Raw genomic sequence first — 15,079 nt, 5'->3', positions numbered from 1 at the left:
AGGCGCACCTTTAACCATCCCCACGTCTGCCCGGGGAATGGTTAGGTAGAGTGGTTGAGAACAAGACCCGTGAGACTTCTGACGATACAAGTGGAAAACTCTGCGGTCTGTAGGTTTCTCTTTTTATTATCCTTGGAGATTCCTCAGCTAGGGATGTTTTGAGGTAGGTGTGGCAACACTGTGACTTTGGTGGCTTTCCTTAAGAGGAAGCTGTAATGTGTAACATTTCTTTTAAAAGATTACAGTGAATTTATGTGTCTTCTAGCTTTGGTAGGTTAAGTTCCGGTATCTTCCTGTTTGGGAGAGGCTGTTGGAAGGTTTTTCTGTCTTCATTTATATTCTGAAAGTGCCTTAGTGTTAGAAAGACTGACCTCCTGTTTTTTAGTGTTGGAAAGATTGACCCTAAAATAAAAGAATCCACAGAAATGAGACATTGAGACTTTTCAGGATGCTACTGACCCAGCTTCTTCACCTAATGCATTAGGGAAAAAAATTTACCTTTGTTATTCTGTTTTTATATTTTTCTTTTACTTTGCTAATCTTTAGAAGAAACTTGTACCTCGCGTCTTCACATTACTGCAGTTGAAGGGGAACCTTTCTATCTGAAGTATTGTTCATCTTCATCTGAGCATGAGAATAAAACAACCACCATAAAATGGTACAAAAATGAATCGCATGGACCCCTTGAGCTGAGCTCGAGTAGTTCACCCAGAATTATTTTGCTCGATTATGTTTTGGAGTTTTGGCCAGTTCATTTGAATGACAGTGGATCTTACTCTATCCGAATGGGGTGAGTATACCTTCTCTTTGTGTTGGCGTATTTCATAGCACTCTTGGACTTTGTTCGGCAAATCAAATATACAGTCATTGGGAAGGTCAGATACTCCATCCATTTCCTTCTCCCTACTCTTCCTACAACATGAAATAAATACTTCATTCTTGAAAAATTAAATTAAATACTGCCCTGTGTTTATTTTCTTAGTAATCGTAATGAAAGGAGATGACCTTAGTATGATTTACTTTTAGGTGATCCTTGCTAAAGATAAGTGAGGATTGAATGAAATTCATTTTTAAATGCAGCTGCTTCCATTGCCTAGAGCTGCCGGTCAAAGGAAATAAATGGCGAGCGCTTCGTAGTGTTATGAGCAGGTAGTGAAGGAGGGCAGTGTCAGCTTCCTGGGTGGTAACGTCAAGCTGGGGAGATGGGTTGGTATTGGTGTAGACACATCCTAGTCCAGTTTTCAGGGGTTTGTTGAGAGGCAGGTGGCGGTACTGGTGAAAGACGTGTGTGTCAGCCAATGACAAATTTATAGCCAGGGACAGTGAGAGAGGGGAACACCGAAAGGGCTTTGCACAGCCTTCTCAGGCTAACCCTCGAGTCTTCCAGGGTATTCGTAGTCAAGAATCCTAAATTCTGTGAAATGACGGCAACCCACTGAATGTGTCCATGATTATTACTGAACTTGGTTCTCTTTATACTTTATTTTGTGAGATGGGGAAGGAGTAACTGGGACAAGAAAACTTCTATGTGATGAACCGTTAGTGAGAACATTGATGGCATAGTGTTTATCCAGTACATTTGTGATGTTGTGTCTGTACTTATGTATGTGTGTATTTTTTTTTTTTTTTTTTTTTTTTTTGCGGTACGTGGGCCTCTCACTGTTGTGGCCTCTCCCGTTGAGGAGCACAGGCTCCGGAAGCGCAGGCTCAGCGGCCACGGCTCACGGGCCCAGCTGCTCCGCGGCATGTGGGATCTTCCCGGGCCGGGGCATGAACCCGTGTCCCCTGCCTCGGCAGGCGGACTCTCAACCACTGAGCCACCAGGGAAGCCCCACAGTGAAATCTTGATAGCACTCCTGTGGTTTTGCACAAAAAGGGGTCATTTCGGTTTGTTTTTATATATGGGAACTCCCAGGAGTTAGAAAGAAGTTCAGAAACTCTTGTTAACCAATGAACTTTATGTGACCTTTTAAGAGGGACGATTCCAGAAGTGGGTCACAACTGGGTCTTTTCAAACTAAGGCAGAATGTATACTCACAATAGGGGTAGAGGAAGAAGAAGATCTCCCTAATCCTGATTGAAGAAAGACGTGATTCAAATGCACAAACTATTCTGGACAAGGCAGAAAGGACATATTGATGGGGAGAGTCAGTCATCTATGAATGTCACTTGGAGACAGGGAGGGACAGGGGCATTAACTGTCTTTCTGATGTGAAAGGTGGAGAACACAGCCTGGGGTAGGAAGAGAAAGTGGACTCGTCAGGTGGAGGCAGGATGTCAGAGAGGCATGGAGGGGCCAGGAATAGGACAGGGAGGGTGGCGGGCTCAGAGTGCTGTGTGATAAGCTTTGAAGCGGTTGGAGGCTGATGAATAACACGAGACTAAAGCGATGGTGGGCGCAGCAGCCTTGACGGTGGTTTTCAAAATAAATGGGCCCCTACACAGGAGAAGGTGGTTTTGAACACCTGAGAGCGTTGAAGATAGAAACTTTTTCAAATATAGTGCAACTGGTGAACAGTATTCTGTTCAGAGGTGTGAGTGTGTGTGTGTATGCATGTGTGTATGTGTGCCTGTATGTGTGTGTACATCATTTGGGTGAGTGAGTCTTTGTAGTTTTGTGTGGGAGTCATCAATGACCAGACCCTACTCCTGGAATCCTCCTTTAATTTTTCAGGAGGCCTCTACTAATAATCAAATGTCTCTGGAGACTGATACTTTAATCCTACAGTGAAAATCGCATTGTCTGATCAAAGTTTTGTGAGAGTATAGTATTGTACCAAGCACTCCTGGCCTTGAGGGCCAAACTGATGTGCATTTGCATCTTGGCCCGACTGTGTACCAGGTGTGTTACCTTGGGCGAGTTATTTAACCTTGCCTGAAGGTTAGGTTTCTCATCTAACGTAAGGAAAAGAGTCATCTCAGTGCACACACGTGGTACAATACCTGGAATTCTGTGAGTGCCAGTTTTCTGTCCATCTGATTGTAGACTCAAAAGGAGAGCTGGAAGAGCCTCTGGGGGGCGAGTACAGATGTGTCAGGCACACAGGACAACGTAACCTCGTGTAGTGTTTAGTAGATGGATCTCTAACGTGCAGTTCAAGCAAACATGAGATTGCAAACATTTTCTTTTTTAAAAGATCATTTCCACTACTATATTTAAAATGGATAACCGACAATGACCGGCTGTATAGCACAGGGCACTCTGCTCAATATTATGTAACAACCTAACCCCAAAAAAATTCAAAAAGAATTTGAAAAAAATAGATACATGTATATATATAACTGAATCACTTTGCTGTACACCTGAAACTAACACAACATTGTTAAGCAACTATACTCCAGTATAAAATAAAAAGTTAACAAAAAGATCGTTTCCAAAAATGCTGTTAAAATTTTTTCCTCCTCTATATTCCTAACTTCTAACCAGAAGGAACAACAATGGCATCTATTCAAACTAATTTTTGCTTAGTAAGGTACTTAAAGTGCTAATATAACTACATGGAGAGCAGCCACTCCAGACGTGGTTTACTCAACAGTAAGAGAAGAGGATAGGAACAAAGTGTCCTGAGAAATATAAAATGCAGTGTATATATACAGACCTTCAGAAAGCATTATAGTCCTCATGAAACCACCTCCACTCTCCCATCCTGGGTTAAGAATCTTTGAACCTGTCCATCTCTAAAGACCATTGACGTTTTAAACATTTCTGTCCTGACATCCATAATACATATGGTCTGATGTAGGTTTGTGTGTGTGAGTGTGTGTGTGTGTGTGTGTGTGTGTGTGTGTGTGTGTGTGTGTGTGTTTAGGACATCTCGGGTTTTTCTCATTTACTGCCCCCTACCCCCGCTCCCATGGCAGTTATTAAATTTCTTGCTGCACTGAACCAAAAAGAGACAGAGCAGGATTGGGGCATCAATGAATGAATCTCTTTATACAAAAATAAGGGAAATTTTTCACTGGATTGGTTACCAAAAGGTGGTATTTGCAAAGTCTCTGTACTAATGATAAAATATGTCTAACCCTTTATTTCCTAGAAATGATACTCATGACTGGAAATTAAATGTCATCAGAAGACCTAAACACAGCTGTTTTACTGAGAAACAAGTAATGAGTAAATCTGTGGAAGTTAAAAAATCTTTGCAGATAGCCTGTGAACATAGTTACTATCAAAAACTGGTCAACAGAACGTTATTGTATAAGGTAACGCTTTTAAAATATTTTAACTTAAAACTTGACAGAAAAGACAAAATTCCAAAGTGAGGGTCTGATGGCTGTGAAGCATTTTGGTCTTGTAACATACAAACTGTGAGTCCACACAGCTCAGGTGGCCTGTCTGAGCTCCTACATGTAACGCAGGTGTCAAGGTTCCTGCCCCGTGTTGGGCATTCAATAAATGATAACAGCTTCCTCTCCCTTCCTTAATTTTCCTTTTCTTTCAAAAAATTTAATTTTTAGGAATGCTAGTTCATTTTATTCTGCTGCATATACTTAAAAATTTAAATTCTGTTGTATATGTTTGTTCTGAATATATGCATTTACAAAATTGGAAGATGGAAGAAATGAATGATGAAGATAGCATTCATAATCCCACCAGCCAGAGAATGGGGTTTTTCTCCATGTAAACATCTACTTTTAAAAAGTGGTATTTTCCTTTATCCACTAAAAATTATATTGTGATGATTTCTCCACATCTTTAAACATTTTCCCAAACATGGATTCCATGTGTATACACTTGTATCTAAGCCCCTGTTATTGGACATTTGTTAATTTCCTACTTTTAACTATTATTTATAAGGCTAAAATAAATATCATTCCCATAACTCAGGAGGTGTATTATGATTTTATTCTTTAACTAAATCCCTAAAAGTAGAATAACTGGATCAAAGGCTATGAGCATGTTTATGGCTTTTGATTTAAATTATCAAGCTGCTCTCCAGGCAGCTACACCAGTTTAAAACCCTCTTTTTCTCATATCACTACCACATGGGAATGAATACTTTTTAAGAACATTTAAAAATCTGACGTGCAAACCTTCTGTAACTCAGTATCCTTCCCCCAGTTCTTTCCTTAATAACAAGTTAAACATTTTTATGTATTTACTACATCTTAATATTACTTCTCTTGTGAACTATTTTCTTCGGTTGATGTACCTTTTACTTGTTGAGTTGTAAGAGCTCCTTTAGACAATCCTATGGAAATTGTATATACACAAGTATATATGCAGTCACATGTACTTACGTAATATGCATACACATACATGCACACACACAACACAAATGATATTATTTCTATAGAGGAACAAATCTGAAAGGTGTAACTCTGTCATGGAAACTTTGAAGAGCTGTGAGAGAGGGTGGTCTGAAGAGACGACCTTGAGAAAGTTCAAGCTACTGATGATGATTCCTTAGAAATGTTTGTTTGTAGCTTTTGCTTGAACACTGTTTACTTGTGATTTTTCAAGGGAAGCTCTTATCCAAAATGTTTTCCAAATATCTGTATCAGCCCTGAGTTGACTTGACTCTATTTCCTGTCACATGTACAAATGTTTTTACAGTATATATAAATGTGTGGGGATCAGTGTACTGGGTTTTAAGAAATCCCTCTATGCAGGTATTTGAATTTAGAAAATAGACGTATTGAGAATGTTTTTAGCTAGAAAATTGAGGGGAGGGGTACAAGGCAGCTAAATCAGTAAACGCTTGGAAAAAAAATAAAGATATTTTTATATGCCTTGGAATTGATATTTTAATATGCCTTAGAAAAAATAAGTTGGGGTTTATAAAAATTTGGTGTATGCAGAAACAGTTCACTGATGTGAGATACACAAGCCCATTCTAAGCATCCTCTGGGTCTACCTCCACTTGCTACCAGCTTTGGCAGCTTTGAGAGGAGTCTGTGGGCAGTAGCTGCTCCTTGGTTGGTATTTACAGGAACAGTGTCACCTAGTGAAGGTTAGCAATTTAGTTTCCATTTTCCCCATCTCATTCTTAGATTGCTTCAGAACCTATTTATTGGTACCTGATGGCTGGATTGAAAAAGGTGGCGTTTTTGTTATTATTCATTCCTACAGCATACAGAAATTTGTGATACAGAGACATGTTTGTGTGTGCCTATACATTGGAATATTTTTCATGCATTTCTCATCAGTCCACTGTCTCCTGGTGGAGGACATCAGTGGGTATGGGTAGTCTGCTAGGTACCTGGTTCTCTGAGTAATTCTGTTCCCACCTCCACTACCCATCCCCAGGATGGGTAGTCCTGAATACATGGCATTCAGCTAAAAGCATTAAGAAATAGAATTGCTTGGAAAGTTTTGATCCAAGCGGGGATTTTGTTTTGTTGTAGTGGGTTTTTTCCTTTCTCCTCTTCTTCCCTCTCTTTGTGTGTAAAGAGAGAGATTAAAGGAAAACGAGGGAAGCGGCTACAGCGCCCCCTATACTCTCTTTCCCAGCATGAATTAATAATAATGACAATACCAGGAATGGGACTCGGTTTCATTGTTCCAGCAGAGGCAGTGCCAGATCACTGAGACGTTTGCTCAGAAACTGCTAGTTTTTATTCTATTTCCCTCTTTCTCTAAAGATCTTTAACTTTAACATTTTGAATTCTTGTCCTATGATACCACTCTCACTTAAAATATTTTAACTTGCTTTTTTTAATAACAGAACTGTGAAAAGATAGAGAACAATCAAAACCCATTTTTAAAGAAGAATGCAGAGTTTAAAGATCAGGGATATTATACCTGCATGTTTTTCCTTCTTCGTAATGGCAAACTATTTAACGTCACCAAAACCTTCAATATAACAATAGTTGGAGGTAAGAGAAATCTTAGAATCGGGAAAAAACAAATGTATCGTAGTAAAATGGAATATTTTCGTTTTTTCTAAAGCCGTACGGAAAGCCTGAGGCAAACTTAGTTGGAGTCGTGACCACATCACTAGTTCAAATATAAGGGTGAAAATCATTTCGGCATCACCTGCCATGCTGAAAAATTTTGGGGGGGATAATAATGAAGGTTTATATAGGTGAACCTCTGATGCGTCAGTTCTCTTATTTGGTATTTGACTAAATTGTGGAATCTTTTGTTATTAAGCATCTGCTTGCACTCAGTAAATACTTATTGATGGGTGTCTATACTCAGTAAACTGTACTGGGTATTGGGAGGTAAGGGAAGCATGGAAATACAAAATGGAGTGAATAATGTACGATTCTCAGGAATTTGATTATAGTCAGGAAAGGTTGAAGCCAAACCCGGCCTCTGTACCCCGACACCAAATTAAATCTCTGAGACAGAGTTGTGGGTGAAGTAGAAAGAAACAGCTTTATTGCTTTGCCAGGCAAAGGGGACCACAGCGGGCTCGTGCCCTCAAGACTGTGTGTCCTGCCCTGGAGCGGGTCGTGAGGAGTCTTATAGCGTTCAAGGAGCAGGGCGTGGCCAGCTCGTGGACACTCCTGTGATTGGCTGGTGGTGAGGTCATCGGGAGTCGGCATCATCAACCTTCTGGTTCCAACCGGTCTGGGATCTACGTGCTTACTGTAGTCGACCTAAAAAATATGCACAACCTAAAAGCTGAGAGTTATGTTTTTTTCGGTGGGAAGTTTTAGGATTTCAAACCTGGGAGGCAGCATCTCAAGTAACCCTGAGAGAACTGCTCCGAGGAAGCGAGGGGGGGACCCAGGTTATACAGAAGTTTTGCAACAAAGGGCCGGTAGTCTGAACGTCAAAAGATTATTGTTAATTAAAGAAAGCCAGATATCCCAAGTTAAGGAATTTATCGCTTTTCTATGTATGGGAAGATGCAAGAGTCTGGGCTGTCTGGCATCATTCCTCTGATGTGCACCTCAGCCATCTGGGGCCAGTATCCTGTGTTTTCTCACCCTGAGTCTCTTCAGGGCACCCTAAGGAGTGGCTGCAGTCTGATGGCTGCTGGATGGTAGGTGTTCTTTCCTTCCTGAGTTTCCTCAGGGCTCACCAGCTCCCTTGGAGGGCTGCAATCGCTGATGACTGTGACATCCTTTGTTTACTGATATGGCAGGAAATATTCCATTTATCACCATTAACATCTCCCGCCTGGAGGGGGTTTCAGTATCTGCAAAACAGCTGAAATATATCGTTGTGTGTATCCCTTGAAGGGAACCGGGACCCTGCCCCAAGGCTGCACTGTTGTGTCCTGACTGCTCCTCCCTTGTCTCTGCATCCCCTCCCTTCCCTGATTAGCATCTGTTTGAACCTGTCAGTGGAACTTGGGGAAGGTCCTGGAGGCTGAATGAAGCCTATTTCCTGTAATCCAGAAATGGGGGACATAGAAAGGCTTTTGTGCCCAGGAGCCCCGCAGGGCCCTGCTCAGTATCGAGGTGATAAGCCCCATAGAAGCACCGTAGAATATGAAATTGGAGTCATCTGTGAGGTGTTAAGGGTGCAGAGAGAGTCCAGAGGTAGAATAGATGTCGGAGGCTCTGTTTGAGCTTGTTCTCGGAGGCTGCGTGTGATGGACGGGCAGAAGGACGTGCTGGGGTTGGGCTGGAATAAGAACGTATAAGGAGCACAGGCGTGGCTGTAGAAAAGGGCTGTATATTTTGGGATGATGGCTACTAGTTTGGTTTATCATGAACCCAGACCATATATAATGGAAAAACTGAAGCCTGGAATTTTAGGGTGACAGAGACCCTGGAAGTAATTTAATTAAACCCTATCCAGTGAAGATATCCTTCATATGAGTCAGCCAATAATAGATCATTCAGGAACTACCGTGGAAATTACCAAATCACACAGCAGATGGGTCCAGATTTTTTTAAATTAATTAATTAATTCACTTTTGGCCGCGTTGGGTCTTCGTTGCTGTGCGTGGGCTTTCTCTAGTTGCGGCGAGCAGGGGCTACTCTTCATCACGGTGCACGGGCTTCTCATTGCGGTGGCTTCTCTTGTTGCAGAGCACGGGCTCTAGGCACGCGGACTTCAGTAGTTGCAGCACGCAGGCTCAGTAGTTGTGGCTCGCGGGCTCTAGAGCACAGGCTCAGTAGTTGTGGTGCACGGGCTTCCCGGACCGGGGCTTGAACCCGTGTCCCCTGCATTGGCAGGCGGATTCTTAATCACTGCGCCACCAGGGAAGCCCTGGGTCCAGATTTTAATGATTGATTGTAGAGAAGTCTTTTTTTCTTATTGAGTCCAATTACTCCTTCTTGTAGCTTCCACTCACTGTTTGTGTTTGCCTTGAGTAACCCCACAGATTGTCTGGTCCCTTCTGAAAATGACAGCTCCTTCGAGTGTCTGAAGACAGGTGACTTACCCACCCTTCACGTTCTTTCCCATCATCCAGGAAGCTGTAAACTCCTGGGATGACTCATTCAACAACGTTGTGGGTTCACGGTTACCAGAGCTCGTCGACTTTAGCAGCGTTTTCCCTCTTCTCTCCAGCCATCCACTTACATAGCTGTACTCCACGCATTGCGAATGGACAAAGCACCACAAACTTCCTGTCTTCAAACTGCACAGATGTGTTAGCTTACAGTGCTGGAGGTCAGAAATCTGAACCGGGTTCACTGGGCTGAAATCAAGGTTTTGGTAGGATTGCATTCCTGCTGGAGGTTCTGGAGGAGAATCGATTCCTTGCCTTCTGCAGCTTCTAGAGGCGCCTTGCATCCTTGGTGCATGCCACGTCCTCCGTCCTCAGAGCCCACAGTGCAGCATCTTCAGATCTCGTTCACCTCTTCCTTCATCTCATCATCTCCTTTTCTGACTCTGACCATCTGCTTCCTGCTTATAAGGTTGCTTGTGATCACACTAGGCCCACCTGGCTAATCCAGAACACCCTCTGTATCCGAAAATCCTGAATTAAATCATATTGCAAAGTCCCTTTTGCCGTGTAAGGTATAATATTCAGCATCTGGGGGTTAGGATGTGAACACCTTTGGTGGGGGGACATTATCCTGCTTGTCACGCCCCATAACCTGGGTATCCCATAACTAAATTCTTAAACTCAATAAGTTCTATTTATCTACCTTAAATCCTTCAGTTTGACTTTCTTTAATATCGTATAAATCCTACATCTCTGGTCCCTTGACACTTCCACCGCCAACTCCCTCCCTTCATCCATCTCTGCTTTCTGCCCATCAGCTCCTCTTTCCTTCCTTCTTGGAAGGAGCAGTAAGAACATCCATTATTGGGCTTCCCTGGTGGCGCAGTGGTTGAGAGTCCGCCTGCCGATGCAGGGGACACGGGTTCATGCCCCGGTCCGGGAAGATCCCACATGCCGCGGAGCGGCTGGGCCCGTGAGCCGTGGCCACTGAGCCTGCGCGTCCAGAGCCTGTGCTCCACAACGGGAGAGGCCACAACAGTGAGAGGCCCGCGTACCGCAAAAAAAAAGAAGAAGAAGAATATCCATTATCCAAAGAGCATGTGCACAAGACCAGAAACTGTGCCAGATGCTTTCATTGAACCCTGTGAGCTTGTGACCTTGGCTGAGTTAAATGACTGAGTTTTTCTCTGCCTCTCATTCCTCACTAGTGACATGGGACAGTAATGAGTTGAGTCATCCCTCAGAGGGTTGCCTTGAGGACCGAGTGAGTGAGGTTGTAGAGCCTTGATAGTGTGCCAGGGACATGGAAAGCTCTGTTATTACCATCTTAGTATTACCGTCTCCTGTCTCCTCACTCCCGTATCCCCACACTGCCCCACGTGCTATTCTTCTGTCTTAACCACCCATCTTGTTTTCCTCGTCTTCTTGGAGAACGCCACCTGTGTCTTTCAGGACTCAGCTAAGTGTCCGTCCTCCTCTGTGCTCCCACGGCCTCTTGTTCTTATTTCTGGTTGCTGTCAGAATCAGATGACATGTCTGTTTCTGTCACTAGAATGAGAGCTCCTGGAAAGAAGGGATTAACCTGTGTTCTATTCCTCATGTTGGTCTCTCCTGTACTTACGGCTGGACCTTTGTACATGTGCTCATTACATGTCTGTTGAGTGAATTACAGGCATACCTCATTTTATTGCATTTTGCAGATACTGCATTTTTTTTTTTTTTTGCAAATTGAAGGTTTGCAGAAACCCAGCCTTGAGCCAGTGTATCAGCGCCATTTTTCCAACAGCATTATTTTTAAATTAAAATATGTACATTGTTTTTTAGACATAATGCTATTGCACACTTAATAGACTGTAGTACAGTGTAAACATAACTTTTATATGTGCTGGGAAACCAAAAGAGTTGTGTGACTCACTTTATTGTCACATTCATTTTATTGTGGTGGTCTGGACAGAACCCGCAATACCTCCAAGGTCGCTCTGTCCTGAGATAGGAACAGTTTCTTCAGTCGTGCCTCATTCCACAGGAAGTCAGGACTCTTCACCATCCTGTCCCTTTTCCTTTGGATTTGGTGAAGTTTGCCACCATTCTTTTAAAATGTGGAGCTTAGAGTTGACGCTGATGATCAGGAGGTATCATGGCCTCTGCTGAGGGCAGCGGGACTGAGCGCCTACCTTGTCTGTGCTCACCTGTGGTCACGGATGTAGATCTCTGCACTGTCACGTGGGGAGCATCACTGCTGTGGATCCCAGGCCTCTCAACCCACCTGGCCTCTGCCTTTTGTATTCATCTCACTCCCTGGCTGACCTGCTGATGTCTCTCCTCCTGCAGCTGACCGTCTCTGTGCCCTTTTGATCCAGGGATAGTAACTTCAGAGGTAGACTAGCCATGCCAGGGGCACACACTGAAGTGTTCTCTTCCTTCTGTTACCTTCAGTAGGATTGTACCCTTCACTTTACACCAGTTTTACAAACCCAGTACTGCTCTGGGTTCTCCATGATCTGCTTTGAGTTCTAGTAGATGGCATCCTTTCTCAAAGATGTCCTCCCACCAAATTCCTGAGAAAAGGAGATCGATGAAGAGAAAAATAATCAGTAGCAATTTTCTCCAATACTCAGAACCACCTCCTGCCCCTGTGTGCTTGAAGCAACCTCTGTTCCTCTGTGCTCAGACCTGAGGGTCAGCTCCTCGTCTGGCAGTGGTTCCTCCAGCTCTTCCTGCCGACGTGAATTCTAGTCTTGCCTGGAGTCTGAATCCCAGAAGAGATTCTTACCCTGGGATTTTTGTTTTTTGTTTTTAATTATCTATGATCTACCTCTCAGCTCATTACAAAGATAGTTGAAGATCACCGTATGTTAACTATTTTATTTAAAATTTTTATTTATCGATTTATTTTTGGCTGCACTGCACAGCTTGCGGGATCTTACTTCCCCGACCAGGGATTGAACCTGTGCCCCCTGCAGTGGAAGCACGGAGTCTTATTAACCACTGGACCTCCAGGGAAGTCCTTTACCCTGAGGTTTTGCTACACTAGTTTCTTTCTGTATCCTTGCCCACATTACTCCTCCTTTCCCTTCTTTGCTCTTCACTCTGTAGTGCGTGCTTCCTGGGAGAGCCTAGGAGGGCGTGGGTGCTGCAGGAGAGCACCTGAGTCCCCTTTAGTCCTCGTGAGCAAGCACATCTGCTGGGCGCCTGGGAGCCCCCATGAGGGAAGCACTGGACATTACTTGTAAATGCCCCAGAAGCACCGGAAGCACTTAGAAGGGGGAGTCCAGGTCATGAAGAAAGTTGCCGATGGATAATGGGAGCAGCAGGGACTGGACTACGTACCTTGTGAATGCGGGACCACAGGGCTGTCCGTGTTCTGCAGTTATTAGCATCCTAGGTTGTGGGGTAGTCCTCAGTGGGAGGTTGCTGGGGGATTGCTTCCTTCCTCAGTGTTACTCAGTGGGGCTGAGGTAGAGCATATCTATGTACCTCCAGTCTGGGTCAGAGGTCACTAAGGAACAGAAGTAGAACTGAGTTTACAGGGGTGGACACCCCAGCAGGACTGGGACTAAGGTGAGGCAAGTGAGGCATCCAGGGGCACTCCTCTCACTGTCCTGCCAGGGGAGGGTCTCAGGAGGCTCTGAGAGTAAGTGCTTTGCCTACCCTACCTGAGTCTTGACCTTGCACCCAATAAATCTATCTTGAGGAGTTGAGAGCAGATGGAAGGAAGAAAGGCAGAGCAGAAAGACATATCCCAGTGACTCTGCATCTTCTAAGTCCTAAAAGTTTCATTGTCTCCCTGGATGAGCGTCGTCTTCTGGCTTTTATCTGAAGCGGCAGAAGGCAGAGGATGGAATTGAGGGGAGACCAAATTCAGTGTGCTTTCTCCAGTGAGGTGAGCTTTGAGTTGATGGAAAGTGAAACAACGACCAGTATTCCCTGCAACCCTTATTTAATGAAAATACATTAAATAATAAATGTAAAGTGATGACTGTTAGAATCTTGGTTACCTGGAATAATAAGTGTATTACAACAAATGTCTGTCTTAGCAAAACTCCTTGTAACACTAATGCATTTTTCTTTTCCTTTTTCACTTTCAGACAACAGTAATATAATTCCAGCTCTTCTTGGACCAAAGCTTACGCATGTTAAAGTGGAATTAGGTATATTTTGACATACGTATGTTTTGGATTTGTGAATGGGGGTCATAATAGTCTTCCAAGGCTAAATCTGGTTCCTTATTGATCAACATTGTGTTCATAACACATACCATGTTTAAAAAGCAGGAAAACCTTGTCGTTGTTTGAATGTTGCCCTTTTTAGTAATAATTACAGTTAACGGTCTGTTCAAAAGATTATGGAAGTGCCTGTGGTTTGCAGACCTGTGGTTTTAGTCACTTTGTATGTGGCTTTCCTCTAATAGTATCTATGATCATTTTTAAATATGAAAACTCAATGAGAATACTCTGGAGAAATGATTCAAACTTATTGTGTGGTTTGAATATTTGATTAATGGGTTCACTTTGAATCAATGGACTCGACTCTACATTTAGGGTTTGTTTAGACGGGTCTTGATGAATCGATATGTCCAGTTGAGTAATTTCTTTCAAAGGAGAAAGGACGGAAGGAAAAGAATAAATTCACATATGCTAAACTGAGTATTGGATTAGGTAATTGAAATATGTTATTGTATTAAATCCTGAAAGCAACTCTGAGGGGTATCGTTCCCATTTAAGCTTTGGATTAAATGACCAAAGCTCAGAAAGGTTAAGTAATTTGTCTGAAGTTAAACCCCAGGAAAGGGGCAGAGCTGGGATTCAAGTTTCTTACATTGTTTGTTTGTTGTTGATTGTCATTTGATCCTGTTGATTGTTTCCAAAGCACACACCCTTTGACTACAGATGGCCACAGTCATGTATATGACCACATATGCCCAGTGGAGCTCAGATACTTTGCCATTTGTGTCTGTGGCTTGCCTGCTTTCTAGTTTTATGGATTTCTGAACTTTATTATTTTTTCTTCTCATTTTAGGCTTAATTTGTACCTCATTTTTCCTTTGTACACATGGAGAGTTAGAGAATTAATTTAAATTCTCCTCTCCTGTAGTATGTGTATTTTAAGTTCTAAATTTCCCTCTAATCACTGTTTAGCTGTTTCCAACAATGTTGATATGCCATATTTTCATAACTATTCAGTTCAAAGTTTTAACTATTTAAAAAATTTTTCCTTGTGATATTTCTTTCATCTATGGATTACTTAATGTTTCTTAATTTCCAAATATGTGGAGGATTTTCCAGTTATTTTTCTGTTATTGATGTCCAGTTTAGTTCCATTATGGTCCAAGAGTATACATTGTATCATTTAAATCTTAAAATCTGTAGTAACTTACTTGGACCAGAATGTTCTAAGTGCATTTGAAACAAATGTGTATTCTGCAGATTTTGGTTTAGTCCTTCTATAAATATCAATTAGGTGAAGTTGGTTAATGGTACTCTTCAAATCATCAATATCCTTACTAATTGCCAAGAGAGATGTTACTGTCTCCAGCTATGATGGTCAAGTTGTCTACACATCCTTTAGTTCTGTCTATTTTTGCTTTATGTATGTTGAGGTTACCTTATGGGCACATACAAATTGATGCCTCTTGAATTGACACTTTAACATTATGAAATTTCTCTCTTCATCTATCATACTATCTTTTCCCAATCCCTACTCTCTCTCATGTTAGATAGACACACCAGTTTTCTTTTGTTTGGGACTGGCATGTTTTATCTTTTTCACATCCTTTCACT

General features: G+C 42.5%; 1 protein-coding gene across 8 annotated transcripts in view; it reads left to right on the top strand.

Annotated features, from left to right (window-relative positions):
- IL18R1 (interleukin 18 receptor 1) overlaps positions 1 to 15,079 on the top strand; it is a 39,712-nt gene that overhangs the window by 9,048 nt on the left and 15,585 nt on the right. For 3 of the 8 annotated variants that reach the window (XM_033401697.2, XM_033401695.2, XM_033401696.2), the window contains exons 3-7: positions 547 to 790; positions 4,038 to 4,203; positions 6,669 to 6,819; positions 9,419 to 9,520; positions 13,388 to 13,450. In XM_033401697.2, coding sequence (XP_033257588.1) covers positions 547 to 790; positions 4,038 to 4,203; positions 6,669 to 6,819; positions 9,419 to 9,520; positions 13,388 to 13,450 — 726 coding nt within the window. Of the gene's footprint in view, positions 1 to 546; positions 791 to 4,037; positions 4,204 to 6,668; positions 6,820 to 7,917; positions 7,938 to 9,320; positions 9,521 to 13,387; positions 13,451 to 15,079 lie in introns of those variants that run through there. The other 5 variants (XM_033401699.2, XM_033401698.2, XM_033401701.2 and 2 more) reach the window with 4 other exon arrangements.

This window comes from Orcinus orca, chromosome 13, assembly GCF_937001465.1.
Source record: "Orcinus orca chromosome 13, mOrcOrc1.1, whole genome shotgun sequence".
Classification (NCBI taxonomy): Eukaryota; Metazoa; Chordata; class Mammalia; order Artiodactyla; family Delphinidae; genus Orcinus; species Orcinus orca.
Note: the sequence above shows the minus strand (reverse complement) of the source record. Positions and strands in the feature narration are given on the sequence as shown.